At 40.2% G+C, this 24,982-nt stretch overlaps 1 protein-coding gene and 1 long non-coding RNA gene across 6 annotated transcripts in view; both read left to right on the top strand.

Moving 5' to 3' along the window:
* Nucleotides 1–24,982, top strand: part of slc38a4 (solute carrier family 38 member 4) — a 130,778-nt gene that overhangs the window by 79,419 nt on the left and 26,377 nt on the right. For all 5 annotated transcript variants that reach the window (XR_004766089.1, XM_035425416.1, XM_035425417.1 and 2 more), the window contains 3 exons: nucleotides 11,835–11,916; nucleotides 12,130–12,212; nucleotides 12,299–12,357. Coding sequence is in view for 4 of the 5 variants with exons in the window: in XM_035425416.1 (XP_035281307.1) it covers nucleotides 11,835–11,916; nucleotides 12,130–12,212; nucleotides 12,299–12,357 (224 nt within the window). In the remaining variant the exon portion in view is untranslated. The remainder of the gene's footprint in view (nucleotides 1–11,834; nucleotides 11,917–12,129; nucleotides 12,213–12,298; nucleotides 12,358–24,982) is intronic.
* On the top strand, nucleotides 14,151–18,946 carry LOC118231536. Its single transcript, XR_004766090.1, has 2 exons — nucleotides 14,151–16,814; nucleotides 17,712–18,946. It is a non-coding gene; the product is annotated as an uncharacterized LOC118231536 (long non-coding RNA).

Genomic DNA, 24,982 nt, shown 5'->3' with positions numbered 1-24,982 from the left:
TTACTGTCTGCCCATTCACTTAAGTAGTGACCTCCGGTGGCCGCTGTTGGGTCTTGGAGAGAACAGTCACTTTTATACTTGGTGGGAGAGTGGGGGATCTTCACACCGGGTGGTGTGTGACAAAGATTTAGAATGCTGCATGCACAGATTATGCGCTTCATGTTCTTAAAGAGAGTAATTCTTTTCATTTGGACGGCACAGGCTGACCAAGCGTACCTACATCCCTGAGGAGTGGTTTAGTCCTCCTTGGAAGCACAAGGTTACTGAGGCAGTCTGTTGTCAAATCAGCCTCTGCAAGAGATGGGTTGGTCCATGTAAGTCCATTTTGTCAGCATGCAGTGGCATGTCTATGGGAGCTGGCAGTGTCACCATGCTGAAAAAAACTTAGGCAATTATTTTCATTTGGACAGTGCAGACTGACCAAGTGTACCTACAGCAGCAAAGTCAAAACTGTATTAAAAATGCGGCTATGAACTTAACATGAGCTAGCTAGCTAACAAACATCAATACATCAGCATGAGAAAAATGGAACATGCCACTTAATTTATCTTAAATTATTAAATGTTTTTTTTCCGATGTTACTCGTTATGTTGTTTATTAGAAACACTTTTCAGTTCAAGGCAACTTAACATTGACAGAAGAACTCCGCTTTGGTGGTACCAACCTATATCCATTTTCTTTCTGGGCCTTTGGGCTGTTTTTTTTTTACAAATGTGGCTGTCATAGCTTACTTCACTCTACTCTTATTCGGCATGATCCATCTGCTCAACATGGCAACTGCAGCACGAGATGATTTGGGAATGCTAGGAAAGGGTAGATGGGGGTGGACAGAGTCTGAAGGGTGTTTGTATCACGATGCCAAAACAAAAATAGCAGCATAGCTAAGGGAAACAGAGGCAGGGGCCAACGCAGCCATGAGGGCAGGCTTGAGACAGTCATCACCAGACCATGACCGGTTCAGCTTAACACAGCACAGATCTTGGGCTTTTGTGTTTAAACAAAACCTAAGTAAGCATCATATACTACTTTCTCCGGATTACTAGCCAAAGTAAATTGTAAATCGAACGAAGCGAACAACTAAAGAAAATACGGTAAGAGCGCATCAAGGCTTCCATTCCCTGCACAGTTTGTTGCATGTTTAGTCTTAGCTCTGCTGCCAATTTTACGAGTAATGGTACTTGTGCTAAGTGTCAGCTTAATTTAGAATTGGCACAGAAAATAGCTGAGTTAGAGACGCGCATCCGGACGTTATATCAGATTCAGGAGTGAGACTTTCTTAGACTCCCTTTTACCCAAGCCGGATGCTAGTTTAGATGCGAGTGTTTCTCCGCCGCCAGTGTCCTCGCTGCAGGACGATTTTATCACGGTACTAAAGAAACATAGTTGCGGGCCCAGGGCCGCCGAGCACCACCCAACTCGCGTTTCCAACCGATATTCCCCACTCAGTAACACACCTACTGAGAAAGCCCTGATCATAGGGGATAGTATTTTGAGAAACGTGAGATTAGAGACACCAGGGACCATAGTACAGTGTATTCCTGGTGCCAGAGCCACCCACATTGAGGCAAATTTAAAAGTGCTGGCTAAAAGTAAACGTAAATACTCTAGGATTGTTATCCACATCGGCACAAACAACATCCGATTGAGGCAATCGGAGGTCACCAAAAATAATTTTATATCGGTGTGTGCAGTGGCTAAAAAGATGTGTCGGGAAGTAATTTGCTCATAGCTCGTAGGAGCGATGAGGTCTACAGTAGGCTATCTTCGCTAAATCTCTGGCCTTCGGAGTGGTGCTCATCTAGTGACATAGGCTTTATTAATAATTGGCCTGATTTCTGGGGAAGGCCTGGCCTACTGAAGAGAGACAGACTCCACCCGAGCTGGAGAGGTTCTCGTGTCCTATCGAACAACATAGCTGCTAGTCTTAGTAAGGCCAGATCCTGACACTCCATCAGGGTGCCAGCCAGGCCGCAGGCTTCTAACCCTACGTGTTTGCCTGCTCGTTTCTTTATACCTCTGTCCCAGACCTATGGCCCTACGCCTCTGTCTGCAAGGTGCATTTCAGAGCTAGCCAACAGAAATAGTATTTCAAAAGCCCCTTTAACTAATACTTTTAAACTAGAATCTAATATCTGTTATATTGAGACTGTGTCTGTTCCACGCATCTATGCCAAACGTAAAGCTAACCGTGGTATTGATGTGGATAATATAATTGTCATAAAAACACGGCACGTTGCTACTAATCATAGTGAACCATCCTTAAAAATTGGACTATTAAATGTTAGATCACTCGCTCCAAAAGCAGATCTTGTCAACGAATTGATAATAACCATAGACCATAATCTCAATGTATTATGTCTGACTGAAACTTGGCTAAGACCTGATGAATATGTTGCGATTAATGAAGCGTCTCCTGTGGGATTCATAGGTACTCAGGTAGAGGGGGAGGCATTGCAGCTATTTATCAGTCCTTATTGAGTCTAGCGCCTAAGCATGGATATATGTTCTCCACTTTTGAAGTTCTTATTACTAACTGTGTACAGCCCGATCTATCTAATAAAAGTGCTAGCAGGCAGTCCTTTTTTCTTGTGTCTGTTTACAGGCCACCTGGGCCTTATTCTGATTTCTTAAGGGAATTTGCTGAGTTTTTATCACACCTTGCAATTTCAGCAGATAAGGTCATAATTGTTGGTGATTTCAACATACATGTGGATAAAAACGGTGACCCCCTAGGAACAGCTTTTGCCTCTATTATTGATTCCATTGGTTTTGTACAGAATGTTTGTGAGCCTACTCACTACCGTGGTATTAGTGTGGTAAATCTTACCGTCGCACCTCATAACCCTATACTATCAGATCATTTCCTCATTACGTTTAATATTAAGGCATCCAATCCTCCTGTATCAGAGCCTAGACATTACTACAGCCAATCAGTAAATCCTGAGGTTATTCCAAAGTTTATAAATATGCTTCCGGAGTCATTCCTCTCCACAGAAGAAAAGGTCGATGAAAATGCTGATGAAACTGCACTGGACCAATTGACTAACCAGCTAACCCTTACCCTCAGGAACACTCTTGATGTTGTTGCCCCCCTTAAAAGAAGAAACCCTAGTCAGAAAAACCACACTCCATGGTACAACGATACCACCCGGGCCCTGAAGCAGTCTACTAGAAAATTAGAGCGAAAATGGCGGTCAACAAAGCTAGAGGTATTTTATCTTGCATGGAAAAACAGCTTTCTTCAGTATAAGCAAGCTCTTGCTTCTGCTAGATCTGCCTTTTTCTCAAAACTAATTGAACAAAACAGACATAACCCAAAATTTCTATTTAGTACTGTGGATAAATTAACTAAAAAACAATCATCAGATTTTTCAACTTATCCCTCCAATCTTAGCAGCATTGACTTCATGAACTTTATTATAAAACTGAGGCTATTACAGACCAGACTTCCAAACTGTCTCCATCATGCACTATTCCTGTTCATGTTAATAAACAGCCCCGCACCTGGTTACAACAGGAAGATTTACAGACAGCTGTACTAAACTGTTTTACACCCATTAGCATGGTCGAGTTATCCGAATTAGTTATGTCCTGAAAACCGACAACCTTTCTACTCGATCCTATTCCTTCAAATTGAATTAAAGAACTATTTCCGGTACTAGGCCAGCATATACTAAAAATCATTAACACATCCCTAGTCACAGGATATGTACCTGAGTCACTAAAAGTGGCAGTTATTAAGCCATTATTGAAGAAACCAAACCTAGAACCTGATAAATTGGAAAATTATTGACCTATTTCAAACCTTCCATTTCTATCAAAATTATTGGAGAAAAATGTTGCTAAGCAACTAAGTGCATACCTTAGCTCTAACGGTATCCTTGAAGTATAGCAATCAGGGTTTAGACCCCACCACAGCACAGAAACCGCACTTATCAAGGTTACAAATGATTTACTACTGTCAGCCGACCGTAACTCTGTCGGTTCTTGTACTCCTCGACCTGAGTGCAGCTTTTGACACAATTGATCATGGAATTCTACTGGACAGACTGCAGGCCTGTGTTGGACTTCATGGACAGGCACTCGCATGGTTTGGATCATACCTATGTGACAGGAAACAGTTTAATTAAAAGAAGAGTCCAGCTCCTCAATAATGAAATACGATATTCCACAAGGATCAGTACTAGGACCAGTACTCTTCTCGCTATATATGCTACCACTTGGCAATATTATCTGGGCACATGGCGTAGAGTTCCACTGTTATGTGGACGATACTCAGATTTATATTTCAATGAAACCTGGTGAAGCACTGCCGCTTTCACGGTTAGAGGCCTGTATTGTAGATATCAAGGTTTGGATGCTTTCAAATTTTCTGCTCCTAAATTCAGATAAGACTGAAATGTTGGTTTTAGGTCCCAAAATATTAAGGGAGAAATTGTCTACTCTCACCTTAAACTGTGATGGTTGTTTGGCTGAACCTAATATGGTCGTTAAAGACCTTGGTGTCACCATTGATCCAGATCTATCTTTTGACACCCATATAAAAAACATATCCACAATTGCCTTCTTTCAGCTACGCAACATAGCTAAAATGAGACATTTCCTGTCAGTTGGGGATGCTGAAAAATTGATCCATGCGTTTGTTACGTCTAGGTTAGATTACTGTAACGCCCTGCTTTCTGGCTGCCCTAATAACTCGTTAAAGAATCTCCAGCTTGTGCAGAATGCAGCTGCTCGTATCTTGACCAGAACTAAGAAGTATGAGCACATTACACCAGTACTAGCGTCGCTTCACTGGCTACCCATTAAGCATAGGATAGATTTCAAGGTTTTGCTCCTGACTTTTAAAGCTTTGCATGGACGTGCACCTGTGTACATATCTAACCTGCTCCTACCTTATAAGCCCACAAGGTCACTCCGATCCCAAGACGCAGGCTACTTGGTAGTCCCAAGAATATCTACAAAAACCTAAAAGGTGGTAGGGCTTTCTCATACAGGGCCCCACGACTGTGGAACCAGCTTCCAAAATTTATAAAGGAGTCAGACTCAGTCTCAATATTTAAATCTAGATTAAAAACGCACCTCTATGCTCAGGCTTATAATCAGTTGTAGTCTGGAGACAGGGTGCGAGAAGCCTGTAGTCATAGAGCTTTGTCGGTGGCAATCCTTTCCTTAATGTCACTTGTCAATCAGCTGTGACCCGACTTTACATGGGCTGGCTCTTGATAGGCGGGTATGGTTGTCTACCCCTCATGACTGCATGGGCTCTCCATCCCTGTCCTAGTAGCTGTGCAGCCATATACTACTCCTGGCGGGGTCCCCCCAATACATACTACTGCCACTTTACCCACTGTCTGCTATACTGCAAATTCCCTAATTGCCGTTTCTACCCTCTTCCCCACGCTGCCGGCGGGGCTCTTGCCCCAACCCTCGAGAGTGCTTCGAGAGTCGTCTGGTCTCCCCCACCTCTGTGGTCCAGTCCCTCTTTCGTCATTGCCTCCACCCTGCCCACATCTGTCGCCACCTGCTGTTCCCCATCACCCCCACCCCGGCCCCACCCATAATCTGAGCCACATCATAAACCTTATAAAACTGACTGACATGTTGGTCACCAGTCGGCACCCTGAGCTGACCAGAGGAGGATGGGTTTCCCCCTTGAGCCTGGTTCCTTCCAAGGTTTCTTCCCATCTGCCACAGGGAGTTTTTCCTTGCCACTGTTGCCTTAGGCTTGCTCCTGTGGGGGTTTAGGCCAGGGTTGTCTGTAAAGCGTATTGTGAAAACTGCTGTAAAATACGCTATACAAATAAAATTTGATTGATTGATTGATTGCACTACCAATGATGATCCAGTGACAGCACTAACCGCTCAGTCCACCAGAGACTCTATAGCTATGCCCGCCACCCACTCCTGCCCCTCAAATATAGGAGAAACTAAAAAGATATGTTTTTAGCCTAGCTTTAAATAAGGTGATAGTGTCTGCGCCCCGAACATGGGCAGGCAACTTGTTCCACAGGAGGGGAGCACGATAGGAGAAGGCTCTACCACCTATGGTACTTTTAGCTATTCTAGGAATAACAAGGTGGCCTGCACCCTGCGAACGGAGTGTTCGCGAGGGAATATAAGGAAGAAGTAAATCATTTCAGTATAAAGGGGCAAGCCCATGTAAGGCTTTAAAGGTAAGAAGTAGTATCTTACAGTCTATTCGGAATTTAACTGGCAATCAGTGAAGCGATGGGCTGATGTGCTCAAATCTCCTTGTTCTAATGAGAATACGAGCTGCTGCATTTTGAATTAGCTGGAGCCCTTTCAGAGAGGAATTTGTACATCCAGACAAAAGAGCATTGCAGTAATCTAATCTTGAAGTAACAAAAGAATGAACAAGCTTTTCTGCATCATGTAAGGACAGTATTATATACACATTTTTGAGATATTTCTCAAGTGATAAAAAGCAACCCTAGAGATGTTTTACTGACCTTAACGAGCTGTTGGACTTGGCTAATTGAAAGGAAACATGGCCCCAACAAGAGAGTTGTCAATTGAAAAAATGGTAAGGATTATAAAACTCCTTCAAGAAGGAAATCCAACACAGAGTGTGGCAAAAAATGTGAGTTCTCCCAGTCAGCTGTGTCTAAAATTTGGTGCAAGTTAAAAAATAATGGGAAGGTTATAAAAGGAAAACATACGGGTAGACCAAGGAAGACGTCAGAGCGTCAGGATAGAAAACTCAAAGCAATATCCCTTGAAAATAGAAAATGCACAACAAAACAAATGAAAAACAAATGGGCGGAAACAGGAGTCAATTTTTGTGACAGAACTGTAAGAAATCGGCTGAATGAAATGGGATTTACATATAGAAAAGCAAAACGAAAACCAGCACTAACACCTAAACAGAAGAAAACAAGGTTACAGTGGGCTAAAGAGAAGCAATCATGGAGTGTGGCTGATTGAATGAAAGTGATAATCAATGATGAATCACAAATTTGCATTGGCCAAGGAGATGATGCTGGAACTTTTGTCTGGTGCCGTTCTAATGAAACATATAAAGATGACTGCCTGAAGAAAACAATCAAATTTCCCCACTCATTTATGATATGGGGTTGCATGTCAGGTACCAGGGGAGATGGCAATCATTACCTCAACAGTCAATGCACAGGTGTACATTGAAATTTTGGACACATTTCTCATTCCATCAATAGAAAATAGGTTTGGTGAAGATGAAGTCATTTTTCAGGATGATAATGCACCTTGCCACAGAGCAAAGAGTGTTAAAGCTTTTCTTCAGGAAAGGCATATCAACTCAATGACATGGCAGCAAACAGTCCGGATCTTAATCCGATTGATAATTTATGGTGGAAATTTTTTTAATTGGTCCTGACAAGGCTCCATCCTGCAAAGCTGATCTGTCAACCGCTATTCGAGAAAGTTGGAACCAGCTTTATGGAGAATATTGTTTTTCTTTAGTGAAGTCCATGCCTCAAAGAATTCAGGCTGTCATAAAAGCCAGAGGATTAGCAACAAAGTACTAATTGTGATTTTTTTGTTGATGATTACATAATTTTTTCCTCTACTTGACCTGGAAAAAAATGTGCCATTAATTAAAATTATTTAATTTGTTTGAGGTATGCTTCACAAAGCCAGAATATTCAGCTATTACTATTATTTGTGTCATATCTGTGATTTGTTTATTTGCTACAAAGTAAAAAAGCTGGGTGAACATCCTCTAAGTGTGGTGATTCCATAATTTTTGCCAGGGGTTGTTGGCTTTATGGCAGTCCGTTCGTAAGTACGAGTTGTCCATAAGTCGGACGTTCGGAACCCGGGGACTGCCTGTATTTTAATGTTTTTAATAACCAAATAAGCAATCCAATGCTTAATTCTGTAAAGTGCTGAAGGAATAAAAGAAAGCGCTTCTAGCAGTCCGGTCTGGTAGAATGGATTAGTCTTGGCCACGCTTACTGGTGGAGTGGAAATACACCTTTAAGCACCTTGGCTGATTAGTTAACAAGGTGTGTGTGTTTTCTCCACCGGTAGGTGTGGCTGAGACGAAACCGTTCAACTGGACCGAATGCGACAGTACTTACATAGGATCACATCACTATAACATAGCTGAAACAAGGAAAATGCAATTGGGAACATGTCCTCAAAACAATTTAATTTTTAAAACAGCTATAGCAGGCCTACAGACACTTCTTTGCACCAGTACAAAAATAAAACTAGGCATTTTGTATTCATTACTAGCCTATACATTTAACCTGTAAAAACAGCCATCATAATCTTTACTGTTAACATTAATGCAATCAAGCATGTCCCACGTAATCAAACCCTCCCCCTGCTTTTTAACCCCTTTGCCACATGCCAAATCTTGCCAATCCTTTCTCATTTAAGGGGTACCCTATTTAAAGCTTTATAACTCCAGATGTGAGTATTAGAGAGACTTGAAAAATGTCTTAAATGAAGCAGGCCATTTGTACCATTTACAATACTAAGATTTTTTTTTAAAATCAAAAATGAATTTACTCTTTTTTTAGTTTGCAATGAAATACTGAAAGAGATCCCACATATGAAAGAGGTTAAACTACACATGTCCTGGATCAAAAAGTGCTTGACCACAAGTGCGTAAAATCTAAGGGTGGATATGCAGAACTACTAAAGATTTATGAAGCAAAATGTAAGCAGTGTAACGAGTGTCTCCAAATCTAACCAAAATGTCTAAATTATGCATTGCTGTAAATCACAGTATAATCAGGCGTTTCACTACAAATCAACTGTTTTGATTAAAAAAACTCACTTTTGCGTCATTTTCAGGTGGGATATTACAAGCTTTGTGTCAGTACAGTGGTCTAAAATATCTAGAGGTCCAGAAACATATCCAAAATCTCTCCAAAAATGAATAAAATGCTTTTTGTTCATTATAAAGCACATAAATGTGCCCCTTCTGAAGGTTTGAGATGGAACACTGATATCAGATTTAAAAAATAATGCAGAAACATTATCACACAATGTGGTACAGTATCTAAATGTGTAATCATTAACTCTCGTATGTTTTTCTGTACATACAAACAGTATGTAATATTTTCTTGAATGGGGAGGGGATGACATTAAATCAATATTCAACCGTCCACCACGTTTTGGCAATATTCCAGCTCACATCACATCCGGTGTATGAAACACAAACCCTGCTGAAGCTAGCAACTAGCAATGCTTACGTTACAGTGTGAAATATCCTCATTATAAAATACTACTAACTTATTTAAAGTCACTCAATTTCAAAAATAATGTATATAACCGAAATATTTTGAGCAGTAATACTTACAGTTGAGGCCAAAAGTTTACATACACCTAGACTAAAAACATTCAAACTCAATTTTTCCACAACTCCACACATTTCATGTTATCATGCATTTCCTGTGTAAAGTCAATTAGGGTATCTACTTTATTTGCGGAGGTCATTTCAAAATAATAGCTAAGAGATAGATTTATTTCAGCTTTTATGTACTATATCAGAGTTTCAGTGGGTCAAAAGTTTACATACACTTTGTTAGTATATGGTGCATTGCCTTTTAATTGCTTAACTTGAATCAAACGCTTGGGGTAGCCTTCTCACAATACTTTGCCAGAATTTTTGCCCATTCCTCCTTGCTCGGACACGCCTTTTCAGTTCAGTCAACAAATTTTCTATAGGATTCAGGTGAGGGCATTGTGATGGCCACTCCAATACCTTCACTTTGTTGTCTTTAAGCCATTTTGTTACAACTTTGGAGGTATGGATCATTGTCCTGCTGAAAGACCCAGTTGCGACTAAGTTTGAACTTTATAGCTGATGTCTTAAGGTGTTACTTCAGTATTCCTAGATAATCCTCCTTCATGATGCCATCTATTTTCTGAAGTGCACTAGTCCCTTTTCCAGCAAAACACCCCCACAACAAGATGCTGCCACCCCCATGCTTCACAGTTGGGATGGTGTCCTTTGGATTAAAGGCTACACCCTTTTCCTCCATGCATAGCGCTGATCATTATGGCCAAACAGTTACATTTTTGTTTCGTTTGACCAGAGAACACTCCCCCAAAAAGCTAGGTCTTCGTCCTGGTGATCACCTGCAAACTTCATTCTGGCTTTTTTATGCCGGTCTTGGATTGGGGGCTTCTTCCTTGTGCGACAGCCTTTCAGGCCATGGTGATGTAGGATTCTCTGGTAGATGTAGATACTTTGGTACCTGATGCCTCAATGTCTTTCACCAGTTCCTTTTGTCTTGGGGTTCAGTTGAACCTTTCAGACCAAAGTTCGTATAGCCCTGGGAGCTAATTAGCGCCTCCATCCTGAACGATGCAGTGTCTGTGTGGTTCCATGATTTTTATATTTGCATACAATTGTTTGTACAGATGCTTGTGGTACATTCAGTTGTTTGGAAATTGCTCTTAAGGAGGAACCGGACTTGTGGAGGTCCACAATTATTTTTCTGAGGTCTTGACTGAGTTGCTTGGATTTTCCTACGGTATCAAGTGCAAAAAGGCAGTGGCTCCAAAGGTAGGCACCATAAATACAGCCACGGGTGCCAATTAACTCCCAATTAACTCCTAATTATGAAAATTGGCCAATCAGAAGCTTCTAAAAAGTAGTTACATCAATTTCTGGAATCTTCCAGACTGTTTAAAAAGACAGTAAAATTGGTGTATGTAATTTTACCCATTAGTAATCTTATATAGTGAATTAAAGCTGAAATAAATCTGTCTCCAATCGATTGTTTTAAAATTGCCTCTGCTGTGAACAAATTAGATGCCCTAATTGACTTCCCAAAAGAAATGTATGGTAACATGTATGGTAAAATGTGAGGAGTTTTGAAAAACTGAGTTTTAATATCTTTAGCCTAGGTGTATGTACTTTTGGCCTCAACTGTACATAGCGATGATAAAATGATATCCGTGTTCAGTAGGTAGAGACAGAGACAGAGAATCAATGCTGTCATCTCCTGTTCTTGTAGAAAACTATGTCAGCTAGGTCTGTCAGCAAACATATGGCTTAGCTATGCTCAGACGTCCTCATATATACTAATATTTAACAAAATAAGACTAAACCAATTGATAATGTTTTGCCAGGTGCAGTGTCTGTTACTGCTACCACAGACTGAATGTGTAAGGCGGTGATGATGATTCACAACTTTTGGTTTATAAAACGCTATTACAAAAGTAAAATTAGACATGTATACATTGTTAGAAAGCTTATATTGTCACCTATTGGATAGATTCATTGTCAATCAAGCCAGATTGTACTACAAAGGGTGAGAACACCGTAAACAGCGTGTGTGGTATTACGCACAGCTATTTTTGAGGGCATCTCAAATGAGCATATATATTAAACAAAGGGATTGTCCAAGACAATATATGACTACTCAGTCTTGAAAGGGACATCTCTACATGTAAAACCAGTGGTATGGTTGTACATTTATTCCATATTTAGTCCCAGATATTGACAGTAGAATGACATTGTATAATTTTAAAATTAGTCTTATTTCGTTATTCAGTGAGCAGCCTTTTCACTGCTGTATTGGCATATCTTAGGGCTATTATAGTCTGTAGGTAATCAGAGCACTAATTTAGTCAGGAAAATGTTGAGCATTGTTGGGCTGAGTGGGTTGTTCTCATCATTATGTTGTTTTACGTTATCTTATGATAAAATTTTATCTTTCAGGTAAAGTGTTAACAACTGTAACATCCATTGTAAAAAGTATCAATATTAGTAAAACTAATTGACATGCAAAAAACGGTGTATAACGAACACAGAGACACCCTGGACTAAAGTGAATTGTCATAATATAACAGCATTTGTTTTTTCACAGCGATGTCAAGCTATCTCTTCATTGTGAAGTACGAATTGCCTGAAGTTATCCGAGCATTTCTGGGCCTAGAGGAGATCTCTGGGTGAGTCTTCTGCTTCTGCTCTGCCAGGTTATTTACACACTTCTTTCACATTTTGTCTGGTCTCATAGTTTTGCTTTGAACTGGAATTTAATATTAATAACACTGACAGTGGTCAGTTCTGTTGCAGTCTTAAGTGTAGATTTAGGTTAAATACTAAATACTGATTGTACTGTTCCCTTCTAAATATCCAAACCCTTCTCCCTTTTTTGTCAGTGAATGGTACCTAAATGGAAATTACTTGGTGGTTTTGGTTTCAATGTGCATCATCCTGCCGCTCTCTCTCCTCAAAAACCTTGGTAAGGCCCATGACAACTGCCCCTTCCTCTGAAAAAACTGGGGGTTGGGAGCCACATTATCTCTAATACTGAGTCTCTGTATCCAGGTTACCTTGGATATACCAGTGGGTTCTCATTATCTTGTATGGTCTTCTTCTTGGGAGTGGTAAGTCCTGTTTGTGCTTTTTACTACTCCAAACCCTGGTGTCGTCTCATCTTACTGCACTTTTCATTTTCATACCGAGAGTGTAGATTTGACTCTTTTCTGACTGTGACTGCAGATTTTATTTGTGGCACAAAAAGTGATTATTGTGAAAGTAACTTGGCAATTGTAAGCAGAGAAACCATGTATTATAGGGCACCAAATTATAGATGACGCAAAGTGATTTCAACCTGAATTACCATCTAAATCACTGTGAGGTTATTGTAGGTGTTTGACTGTCCCAATCAGCTGACTAATTATACAATTAGTGATTACTAGAACAAAGCGCCCTTTAGGCATTGCAACCTTTTTCCTTGACCCTCCCCTGACCCCAGATTTTTTACCCCTATACCCCAGCCCTCTCCATTGCTTTCACCCGCAGCCTCCCCTGATCCCCCTTGACCGTGTGGCCCCACCCCTTAAAAATATCCTGTGCAAAGGGCAGACCTCCAAGCAGTATTAATGGTGAATTTGGAAGGGATGTGACGAAAGGTGCATGGCACATATCCGAAAAAGCATGCACAACTGTCATATACACATATGTCACATACACATTTTTTCTGCCCTCCTCCCCACCACCAAAATTGTGCAAACAGATAAGGTAAAGGATGGAAACATATATTGTATTACATATAAGTTAAATAGTAAAAAAGAAACAGAAAGGAAAACTGTCCATACAAAACTTTAGGGCTTGTTGACAGTAGATATATATATATATATATATATATATATATTAGGGTAGGATACCAAATTACAGCTCCTTACACAGAATTATAGTAGCTCCTTATACACAATATTGTCTGTTATTCCGTCTTTCCCCTGGAGAAGGCTGTGTACAGCTGGCCATGAACGAACACAAGCTGAGGAAGGTAGATGGCAACTCGCTCATTTTCTTGTCCCTGACCTTTGTTGATGGTAACTGAGAACGCCAGCCTGACAGGGAACTGTCGCCTGACAAAGGTGAAAGGAAGCTCATCATTTCTGTCATGGTGAGGAATCATACGGGGGCCGCACAGACAGCGTTGCAATGACTGGTGTCGCTGTGGTGAGAGAACGTGCACTTGGTTCTTCAATCTGCTCTGACCGCAATCTGCTTGTTAAGTCTGACGTCACACGTGACATATTGCCGTTTCCAGATCCAAACGCTCCTTCAGATCCCGAACCTGTGTACCTTTTCACGATCACTTCTTTAGTGAGGCACCATTGAGGGTTAAAAAGGGTCTAAATTCTTTCAACTCCAATAAAATCAATGCGCTACAAAATCCAGCATTCTAAAGCAGTTAAAACAGCAACATTATTCTTTCGGTTTTCAATTGTTGTTACGTCCCCTCCCCTTTTCAGTGTCCAATTTCACAATTAATGGCAACGTAGAATCACGGTTCTAGTAACTGGCTTCATTTAGGAATGCCAACAATCCGGAAAAATACGGAATCGTCCCTTATTTTGACAGTAGAATAGGCGTTCCGTATTTAAGTCATGGCTACGGGATGCATTTTCATCCATATCTTTGTAAAGGATTGTGTTTATATTAACCGCTGTTTTGAATACAATTAAATAGTTAGCTAGCTAGCTAGCCGGCATAACAAGCATGCTGAGACCATTCTGACCTAAAACCAAGAATTTTAATATTGGCTAGGTGACAAGTGACGTCGAACCTATCATAAAGCTGGCTGGCATTCAAAACCCATTTCAGAGGGTCTTAGAAAGACGTTGTCTACACTGCACGACCACACCATTTAAAACGCAACACAGAGCTAGGGAGATTAATTTGACTGAGTTATGGTTTCATGTAGTTTTCTTAAATAATGTAATGGCAAAAAATGGTGCTAATTGTATGGTATAAAACAAGAAGGAACTATTTTTTCTTGATAGAATCGTTGGTTTCATAGAATGAATGACCAGTTTTTGCTTAACAACAGTGCAAATAGTAAAACTACCATTATTTTCCAATAACGGGACAGCCCGTCGCAGTTTATTCCTTACATATAATACAGTGGTAAGAATATATGGCAGCAGGTGTACAGTAATGATAAACTGTAATGTAGACAGGTTGTGCACTAATAATGAGAACTGATAAGGACAGGTAGGATGTAAACAGCTAGCTAACGTTAGCACCCACTGGCGCCCAACTTTGTTTTTCTTCATTTGTGTAAGAACTTAATTATCAACTGCAGCCATTTCCTCTTCTCTTTCTCATCGCAAGGAAAGCAGTAGAATGACAATTGAATAGTTTTTTTGGACTCAGATCTATTCAAGCAACAAGGGACTCAGCACTCAGCACTACGGCATGTTGAAAAGACAAGAGCCTCAGCCAACGCAGTAGAGGCTTGGACCCGGAAACAGTATTATCGGAAGGTCGATACGTCATGGCTTAACAAGCGGATAACTTAACTATGAAACGACCTGACGTTCAAGACCGCGGCGACCGCAAGTATGAAACATGAATGATGAGCTACGTACTTTGTCAGCATGCTGACTCTAGACGGTGAATCAGCACCGTGCAGACCGCGCCGACCGCAAGAAGCATGAAACACAAATGCTGAGCTATCTAGCTGGGTACTTTATTAGCATGCTAACGCCAAACGGCGGATCAGCAATATACTTCAGAATTCTTACCTGACGTCTCTGGAGATTCGCTACCTCTTGCATTTGCCAGTATTTTTATACGGTCTATGGTTTGGCATCACAAATTGCCAACAGTGATTTGCGTTTCTTTTTAGGCATGATGCAAACATTCTTCAAAAAAAAAAACTCTCTTTCTTTAATGGATCCTGTCCAGCATTTTCAGTTCCGTCTCTGGTGTGTGGTGTAACTCTTACCGTTGGTACAGTGGAAAGTAGTTCCGGGTGACAGTAGTTCCAGATTCCAAAATAAAAAGTAAAACTGCTGATTACTTATTTAACATTAAAAATTAAATGATGAAAAACACCGTATGCAATGGACGGCCCCTGAACATTTATTTGGGGCAAGTTTGGAGGAACTGGAGGAATGTGGATTGGAGGAGTGGTGGGACACACAAACACATACACAAACCGCTCTCCAATTATAGTAGTAGGATTTGTGACGCTCATTACAGTAACTGGTTAATGTGACACACTGGGTGAGAGGACGGCATGGGCAGACTGTTTAAGAAATAAGTCTGAGTGACTGGGTGCAACAGTACCCTCCTGGTCACTGACTGAGTCATTATACTTTGCACAGTTTGCAGTGAATCCATACATGTGCAATAAACAGGAATTCATTAATTATAGACAAAAAAATCAGTTGCACTCTGAAATAAGCAATGAGGGGAATCCTCGGTTAGTGGAAAAAAACTGAATTGAGTTGAGATACCTGCCAAAATTAGAGGGATGCATTTTTTAGTGTAAACACACCACTTAAAAAATCTCAAAAGACATGCATTTTTTATATGCATGTAAGAAATGACATGGTGTGCATCACTGTTTCCGGTTTTAGTTAGTTGTAGTAGTCGTGAAGAGAATTGCGAGGAGACCTGGATAGCAGTAGCGATCATGAGTGTTTTTAAGATTAAGGAGAAACGATTAATATATCAATGGCAAGAGAAGAAAACATCTCTACATTGTGTGCCTTGATGTGCTAATTTGTCGAGGTACAACTCAGAGATTAGCTTTCATCGGTTTCCAAATGATCCTGAGGTATGGGCTCAGTGGCTCATTAAGATCCATAGAGACAACTTTAATCCCACTCAAAATATGCGCCTCTATAGTAGGCATTTCCATACAGGTGATTTCATTGTGACAGCTGGGGGACAGAGAAGACTCAACAAAGGAGCTGTACCTTCTCTGTTTGTCTGGAACGATTATACCATACCCGCACCAAGGCTTAATGTTTGGGAACGTCGGCCGAGATGCCCTTCCCCTGACTTAGCAGCATCTGACTCCGACTCCGAGATGGAAGTGCAAATAGCGCCTGATCACGATTACAGCGTTACTCCGATGACCTCAGTAATGGCAGATGATTTGGCAAATGAGAACGAAGCATTGAAGAGAAAAATACAGGAGCTACAAAACCAGCTTGAAACATAGCTGCAGTCCCGCATTGGGCTGCAACGCCTTGCAGGATCAGACGAAGACATTCGTTTTTAGACAAGGTTGGTCCATGTTTTTTGGAATAGCATTAAATTAACCTCTCTCTCTCTCTCTCTCTGTGAGAGAGACAGAGTCTGTCTAGTTCTGTATGTGTGTCTAGTCGTGTGTGTGTGTGTCTGTGTCAGTCTCAGTAACGTATAGTTAACAACCATAATCTAAAAAAGGCTAAAGTGATTATCATTTCATTCTAAGATTTGCGTCATACAAGCATTTCCAGGCCTTTTGGCAACTATTGGAGCCTGCTGTAAAAACTAAGATGGTGCCAATGCTGCCTCTGCCAACAGCAATGAGCCAACTCAACTAAGAGCAACAGTAAGTTATGTAATCAGGGTCTCAAAAAACAAAAGAAATTAAGGTCATGCTTAACACTGTGGATAGGTCTAATTCAATTGGTCTCCTGTTTTATAAAACAGAAAAATAACGACACAGTTGGAATATCTATTCAGGGGTGTCAGAGTCATTCTATCATGGCCAGACTGCATACAGGTTTCTGGTTGAACCGTGCTTTATAACAGGTGAGCTGGTTGAAGAGATTAGTTAATTTGTGAAATCAGCTGTTCATCAGTTCAATCAGTTTTAAGGTAGAGTTGGAACAAAAATTTACATACACTCGGCCAACAATGGAATGAGTTTGACAGCCCTGATCTATATCAAGGCAGTATATTTCATTATATTGTATATATTAATTATATTTTTTAACATTTTTGCACTATCCTATTGTGTGTTGTTTTGAATTAGCACTGCCATTATAGGTGGCTGGCAATGTGATGAGTTGTTCCTCCATTTGTAGAGATCTATCGGGGCGACATAGCTCAGGAGATAAGAGTGGTTGTCTGGCAGTCGGAGGGTTGCTGGTTCGATCCCCGCCCTGTGCGTGTCGAAGTGTCCCTGAGCAAGACACCTAACTCCTAACTGCTTTGGTGAATGAGAGGCATAAATTGTAATGCGCTTTGGATAAAAGCGCTATTTAAAATGCAGTCCATTTACCATCTATGTATGCTTGACCTACTTTAGTGATTGCACATTTTGTACAAAGGCCTGCCAGAGCCTGCAGTCTTCATCTGTCAGCTGATTTATTTGGGCAAAACCTCTGATGAAGACTGCAGGCTTTGGCAGTTGAGACATGTCAGGTAAATAATAACACCCTATTTGTCTTTATATAAGAAGTCAAGAAACTATATCAAGGGCTATTGTTATTTATTTTCACAGAAACTTGCACCCATAGATGAATTACTGCTGTTTCTGTTGCACTTGTCTGTGGGCCTGCCTCTCAGGGATCTTGCCAACCGTTTTGCTATTCACCGCACCACAGTCAGCAGAATCATTGCAACCTGGACGCACTTTCTGTACCATCTACTTGGTTCCATCCGCCTGTGAACACCACCAGAAGAATTCAAAGCTCAATTACCACCAGAGTTTTTATCATTCCCTGACACACAAGTGATACTTGACTGTACAGAAATTTTTTGCCAAACCCCCTCCTCTCTCGTTTTCCAGAGTGAGGTGTTTTCAACATACAAATCACACACTACATTCAAGGCCATGATTGGCATTGCACCCCATGGTCCCATCACCTTTGTGTCTGCGTTGTATGCAGGTTCTATGAGCGACCGGGAGATTTTCGAGCTATCTGGCATTTCCAAACTCCTAACAGCAGACACGGCTATTATGGTGGACAAGGGCTTTCTTGTGGACACCCTTGTTCCCTGCAAGGTTTACCGACCTGCCTTTCTTTCAAAGAACATCCAAATGTGTTTGGAGGATGTCCAGCAGACGCAGTCTGTTGCCCGCTTGAGAGTCCATGTCGAGAGGTGTATCCGGAGGGTTAAAGAGAACAAACTCTTTGACAAAGTCATACCCTTACCAGTGTGTGGAAGCATTGATCAGCTGTTCAGTGTGGCTTGCTTACTGGTAAACTACCAGAATGGACCACTGGTGAAGGCATGGGCAGGTAAACATTGGTTTGTAACTCATGGAAGTTACAACCTAATGACACATTAATGGAATAATGGCACTTGCAGACTGTACTGGGGTTAAGGCTGCGATCATAACAAAGTTATCACTCGTTAGTATTTAAGTCTGTTGAAAGCAGTGACCGCCAAATATTTACAGGTCAGCATTGTTAACATTGATAGGTACAAAAAACAGATGCCCAAAACATTCTACAAATTGTAAAGTAGATCTGAGATGGCAAGATGTTAATGTTATTTTTATCTGTTTAGAGATAAGGGGGGAGAATCTCATTTTACATTTCTGTTTTGTTTGTTGTTATTATAAATGAGATTGTAATTATGAATTAATTCAAAGAGCTTTAAGAAAATGACAGGTGACTATAGAGTTATAAAGTGATTTTTGAATAAATAAGGTCCTCTTTAGTAAAGAGGATAAAATCTGTTAAAATACTCTACTGGCTTATTCTAATAAAGTCAAATGCAACAACCATACTGTGTTTCAACTCTTTAATTACACTGAAGAAGGCAATGGGGCTGAATCACATTAGGTGATGTTTTTAAAAATTTAATTATCGCAGGCCACATGAAAGATTTTTGGCAGATTTACAAACATCTCTTTGTTATAATGTCTTCTGATTTTTTTAAAATCACACCACTCCATTCCTGTAATCAGGAGCTGGCCTTGGACCTGCCAGTAGTAGCTGTGCTGCTGTTTCAATTTCATGGTGTCACTTTGCAATTTCTGGCACTCTCCAATGCCAGGCCCCTCTTCATCAAAGCTGTTTGAGCCACACCCTTTCTTATTCACTCAGCAAGGTGTTCTGCTGAACTCTGACCATGGCAAATCTCCCTGAAGCGGGAAGATGTGAGCCTATTCCTCCTGACTCTGTGCCACTCTACAGAGACATTCTGCTCCCTTGTAGCAACCTCTATTTTCCTGGCCATATCCAAATTAGTTTCTAGTGATTGCAGATGTAGCTGCTGTTGGAGACTGCACACAAACTGGCAGCTAGTAGGCTCCAACCTGTAACCATCTAGAGGTAGAGGTGGTGGTGGAGGGGCATGGAATAAAATAAGGGTAAGGCTCACGGGCACTGGGTGCTGGTAGGAGATGGTAGTGCCTTCCTGAACTTTCCCAAATGCTGAGTCAACCAGTGGGACATCAGCGCTGATTGGGTGGTGATGAGTGGTGCAATGCCTGCTGAAAAGTCCTTATAAGCCTCAGCCACTTTAAGGACATCAGGATCAGGCAGCTCCCCCCGCACTGCTTTGTAAAGTGTGCTCCTGTGTGGAATTTCATTTCAAAATTCAAATTAGAAAGAATAATTTTACGTTGAAAGACAATCATAGTTATGTATAACAGGTTATAAAATAACAAGACAAAATTACCGTACACCATTAGCAACAGTCCTCTGCTTTCGCTTGGTAGACATCACAACCATGTCACTGACCCGGCCTGGCTTCACACCCTATTAATAATAAAAATAATTGAAATGGTCTTTAAGAAACTATTGGGTGCACACATGCTAATTCAGCTCTGTCTGACAAAGACTGTAAAAACACATAGCAAATCCTTGCTTAAATGTGGTTTTATAGTGCTCACAGACTTACCATAATTATTGGCTTCTGCCAGCATTGCTCCATCTCTGTACAGCTCAGGACTGGGGGAACAGCAGCGATGTTCAGCTGAGAGTAGTGTGCGGTATGGTACAGCAGTGCAACCAGCCATACATGAACACTCAGCATCACTCATCTGCACAGGGGAGGAGTCCTCAAGGACAATCTTTAAAAAAAATAAAAATAAATAAGGTGTTGTCATGTTATAATAATATAGCCGACACTAACACATCATCTTAAATATTACACAGATAAAGAGAAATGAGAAAGCTGATCAGATTGTTTTGAGTAATCATGTTAGTAGGCTTAACCTTATCAAGTTATCAATGTCATCACAAAAAGAGAACAAAAATAGTCTATTTCTGTTCTGTTTTTGGAACATTGTAATGTAAGGAAATTAAAATAGATAAGTCCGTGTAGTATATAACATTAGTGTATTTTTGTGTAATTTACTCTAACCTACATTCAAATATAGTTTGTACAACAGTGAATACTGAACAGCATGCAGATAAACGAAACTGAACATACAGAAAAGAACAACAGCCGCCACAACCAGTTTCTGGGGTTTTCATGAAGGCTAGATATTTGAATGCTACCTACAGGGCAGGTAATGTTTATGTTACCTACTTCAGACGTTAATGTTAGAGTTACAGAACCTATCCTAGCCACATCAAATCCCCAGAACATAATTGGAATAGAACTGGCTTGGAACTGACGAACAACTGATCTTCCTTCCTACTCTGAGGTTGTGAGGTTCTCATGTTTCCTCATAGACCTATGGCAGGTAGCTTGGACGCTCACTCTCCCTGTACGTTGATCTTTAGCTGATACTGGGGTCAATATCACGTTAGCATCAACACACTTAAAACTGTTATATTAGTCAAATTGTTGTCAAAGTATCCAACGTTAGATATCAAAGTTAGCTGGTTAGCAAGACAGCTAATCCTCTGTGGCTGTTTATGTTATGTAGCTACTAAGCTAGTAAGTTAACTTACCTTTGTAATTATCGATGTAACTGGAGACGTACATCTTGAAGCCCTTCTCTCACTTACTCCTTGGTGCTGATGTCGCAACTTGAATGATGCGGTGAACATCATTAATCGTTATCCATGGACGATCTTGAAGACATCACGTGTAGAAAGCCATTGTATTGTCAATAAACTGACCGGTGTCGGAAAGCGGAAATGCTTGTGCACACCGTCCTCAAACCGGAAGTCGTACAATGTCGTCTTACGCAATTAGCCAATTGACAGCATGTCTGTGGTCACAGACGGGCTGAACTATGGGGGGACTAACAGGGAAAGCTTTCCTGAGCACTTGTGGGTCCGAGGGGACCCTAGAGGTACGCAGTGTTTCTCACTGCACTTTATACTATTTTCCATTCATGCATTGTGTAAGAAATACCTGAAAAATATATAATGTGTTTGCCTGCTGGACAAAATCGATCGGCTAAATCTTTTTTTCTTTTTGACAATCAATGTATGCACACCTTTCCCCGGGCTCCATGCAGCTGACATTGTGTTCTGTAGCGAGACAGAAGGGGTTTAGTTTTTGCTTCATACATCTGTAGTAGTTCTACATATCCACCCTTAGATTTTATGAACTTGTGGTCAAGAAGTTTTTGATCCAGCACATGTATAGTTTAACCGGCATAGATCTTTTAGGAGTTTTGCATATCCACCCTTAGATTATGGTCATGGAGTTTTTGATTCAGGACATGTATAGTTTAACCAGTTTTATATATGGGATCTCTCAGTATCTTTCTCATTGCATTACTGAAAAAGAGCAAATTCATTTTAGATTTTTTGCCTAGACAATTGCACTTGTGGCAGTTTATTTCTTCCTAAATTAAGAATATAAACTAATCTCAGTTAGTATTGTAAAAAGTACAAATGTCCTGCTTCATTTTCCAGGTCTCTGTGATGCTCACATCTGGAGTTATAAAGCTTTAAATAAGGTACCCCTTAAATGGGCGAGGATTGGGCAGATTTGGTTTATGCGCAAAGAGGTTTAGTGTTAAATAAATAACACAAAAAATAACTACCAGGTGTGGAATCACTCGAGTTATAATCAACAAACTTAGCTAGTTTTTAAAAAATTAAATAGCAATGACTGAAGGAACCCTTGTACTAGGAAATATTTTAATTATATCTCAGAACAGAATACAAAATTTACCTGGAATCATATTATAATACACTACAGCTAATGTTAACATGTAACAATAAGGGCAAATTATCTAACTACAATAATATTTTTCTCCTGGGAAGTTGAAAAACCACTAAAAAAATCTCAGGTCAGAAAGAAGGTGGCTGAATTATTTAACTGGCTAGTTTGCTAGCTGAGTGCATAAGGGAGGAATTGACAAAAAGCATTATATTCCTTTTTGGAAAGATTTTGGTTATGTTTCTGGACCCCTAGCTATTTTAGACCACTATACTGACAGAAAGCTTGTAATTCCCTTGTGAAAATGATGCAACAGTGAGTTTCCTGTGTAAAAACAGGTGATTTGTAGTGAAATACGTAGTATTTCGTAGAGTATGTTGTGATTTACAGCAATGCATAATTTAGACATGTTGGGTAGATTTGGAGACGCTGGGTACACTGCTTAGTTTTTCTTTCATAGATCTTTAGTAGTTCTACATATCCACCCTTCGATTTTTGAACTTGTGGTCAAGAAGTTTTTGATCCAGGACATGTATATATACTTTAACCTGTTGTATATATGCAATCTCTCAGTATTTCATTGCGAACTAAAAAAGAACAAATTCATTTAAAAAATTTTGCCTAGACAATTGCATTTGTGGCACTTTATTTCTTACAGAATTATGAATATAAAGTAATCTAAGCTAGTATTGTAAATGGTACAAATGTCTTGCTTCATTTAAGCCATTTTTCAAGTTTCTGTGGTGTTCACATCTGGAGTTATAAAGCTTTAAATAGGGTACCCCCTAAATGGGCAAGGATTGGCCAGATTTGGCATGAGCGCTAAGGGGTTAAGGACCCTAAAGCCGGGCACCCACCGCACGCGTATCGACCGCGAGCGCACTACGCGCGTAACTGAAGCGTAGTTGATGTACTGTTATTACAACGGCAGCGGGCGACGTCGTCTCCACCAGATGCGAACGCGTCGCGTACCGGCTGCGAAGCTCGCGCGACACAAGCGAACTGAAGCGTAGTTTTTCGCTTCTGTTCTATTTTTTCGGCTTGTCGCGCGTCACGTTGGCCTGTTTATACACAGAAATATGCTCTAAAATGCTAGGTATACATGCTCTGATTTATATTTCATCCTTATATTACTGGGGATGTGTCCCTAGTTACCTCCCAGATATTTTATAAGCAGCTAAAAAAATACAAGCCTTTTCGTTTTGTAAAAATAAATAAATAACTGGAACCTGGGGAAAAGGCAAACTTAGTTTCGCTGTCTATTTTGCGGAGGGGGTGGGGTAAATTTGAAAATACACCACAGAAAGACGTAGCCTATTGAATGACGTAGAAGTGAATGCACCGAGCAGGGGTTTGTTAGCTCGAGTGTTGGGATGTAGTTTTCAACCAACCATTGCTCAGCCTATTTGACTTCTCCGATGTCTTCATTCGCCGTGCTTTCAAAAGGGTCTTGTTAATAAAAATCAGATAATCCACAGAGCTTTTAAAAAAATCAGATTATTTAGTGGTCTTGCCGATGAAAATGCACCTATTTTATAAATGAAGTTGTAAGCAAGCCTTTATTGCACTTGTACTTCAAAGCTTCCGGTGTTCATGACGTTGTGGTGTTCATATCCCTTCAAGATTAAACTGTTACTGTCTTTTTCATGATTAGCTGATTTTACTAAATCTGATCCTATAAATGTTTTGACGTGAATGACAAGACAACACGGGGATTCCCAATGGTTGATTACGGATTATTTATTATTATCATGATCATTACATATTCTTCATGAAATTGGCACGCTTGTTAACCAAGCAAATAAATGAATACAGTTTGAGTTTGATTGTTATGCAGGCTACGTTGCGATTTAAGTTTATGGTAATTCTTGAAAGCGTTTACTTTTACGTATTTACGAGTTAACGAAATATTACCAAATTAACAAACTGAAAAGGGTCTCTCACCAAAGTATTCACTTAACCCATAATCAACAGTCGTGAACAAACGTGAAATACACGATGTAATCCCACTGCAGACTGCGAGAGCTACTAGGAATATAGAGCTTTAAGCAAGCCTTTGCGCGACACAAACGGAACCAGTGGAGACACGCTACGCGCCGCGTCGTGCTGCTTCGCCGTGCTGCTTACGCGACGCGTGCGGTGGGTGCCCGGCGTAAAACGTTTTTGGCTGTTTTTCTTTCTTTTTTTTTACAGTTTTTTACATGGTCATTAAGAAGAAGCCCCAAGTATTACATACCAGTTTTATCAGAAGTTTCTTGGCAACCCAAATCTACCAAACAAATTCTACTCCTAAGAGTTAGATAATCAGAAATAAAAATGTTTTTTGTAAGGCATTTCCAAAAGTACATGTCACACAATGAAAACACCCTGCAATGTAAGTCCAGGGTGTATGTAGTGCCCACACCAAATATCATGTCAATTGAACTTGCCATTGCTTTATCATGTGGCATTATGTACATGAAGAGCCTGGCGCCTGAGCCTTGCACCAGAAAGGACACTAGACTGAAAAATGTTGATAGAAATATATTTTTATTCCAAAAGCACAATTGAAATACTATATACATACATATATATATATATATATATATATATATATATAGTACCCAAGAACTATATACCACAAATAATAATAAATAAAAGTTATTTTTTATTAATGGTATATAAAAATGGTATATATTGGTATATATTGTTTTTGAAAAATAGACAAAGAAAACTACAAAGAAAACAAAAATATTACTTTATTATTCT

Source organism: Anguilla anguilla, chromosome 7 (assembly GCF_013347855.1).
Source record: "Anguilla anguilla isolate fAngAng1 chromosome 7, fAngAng1.pri, whole genome shotgun sequence".
Taxonomy (NCBI): domain Eukaryota; kingdom Metazoa; phylum Chordata; class Actinopteri; order Anguilliformes; family Anguillidae; genus Anguilla; species Anguilla anguilla.
Note: the sequence above shows the minus strand (reverse complement) of the source record. Positions and strands in the feature narration are given on the sequence as shown.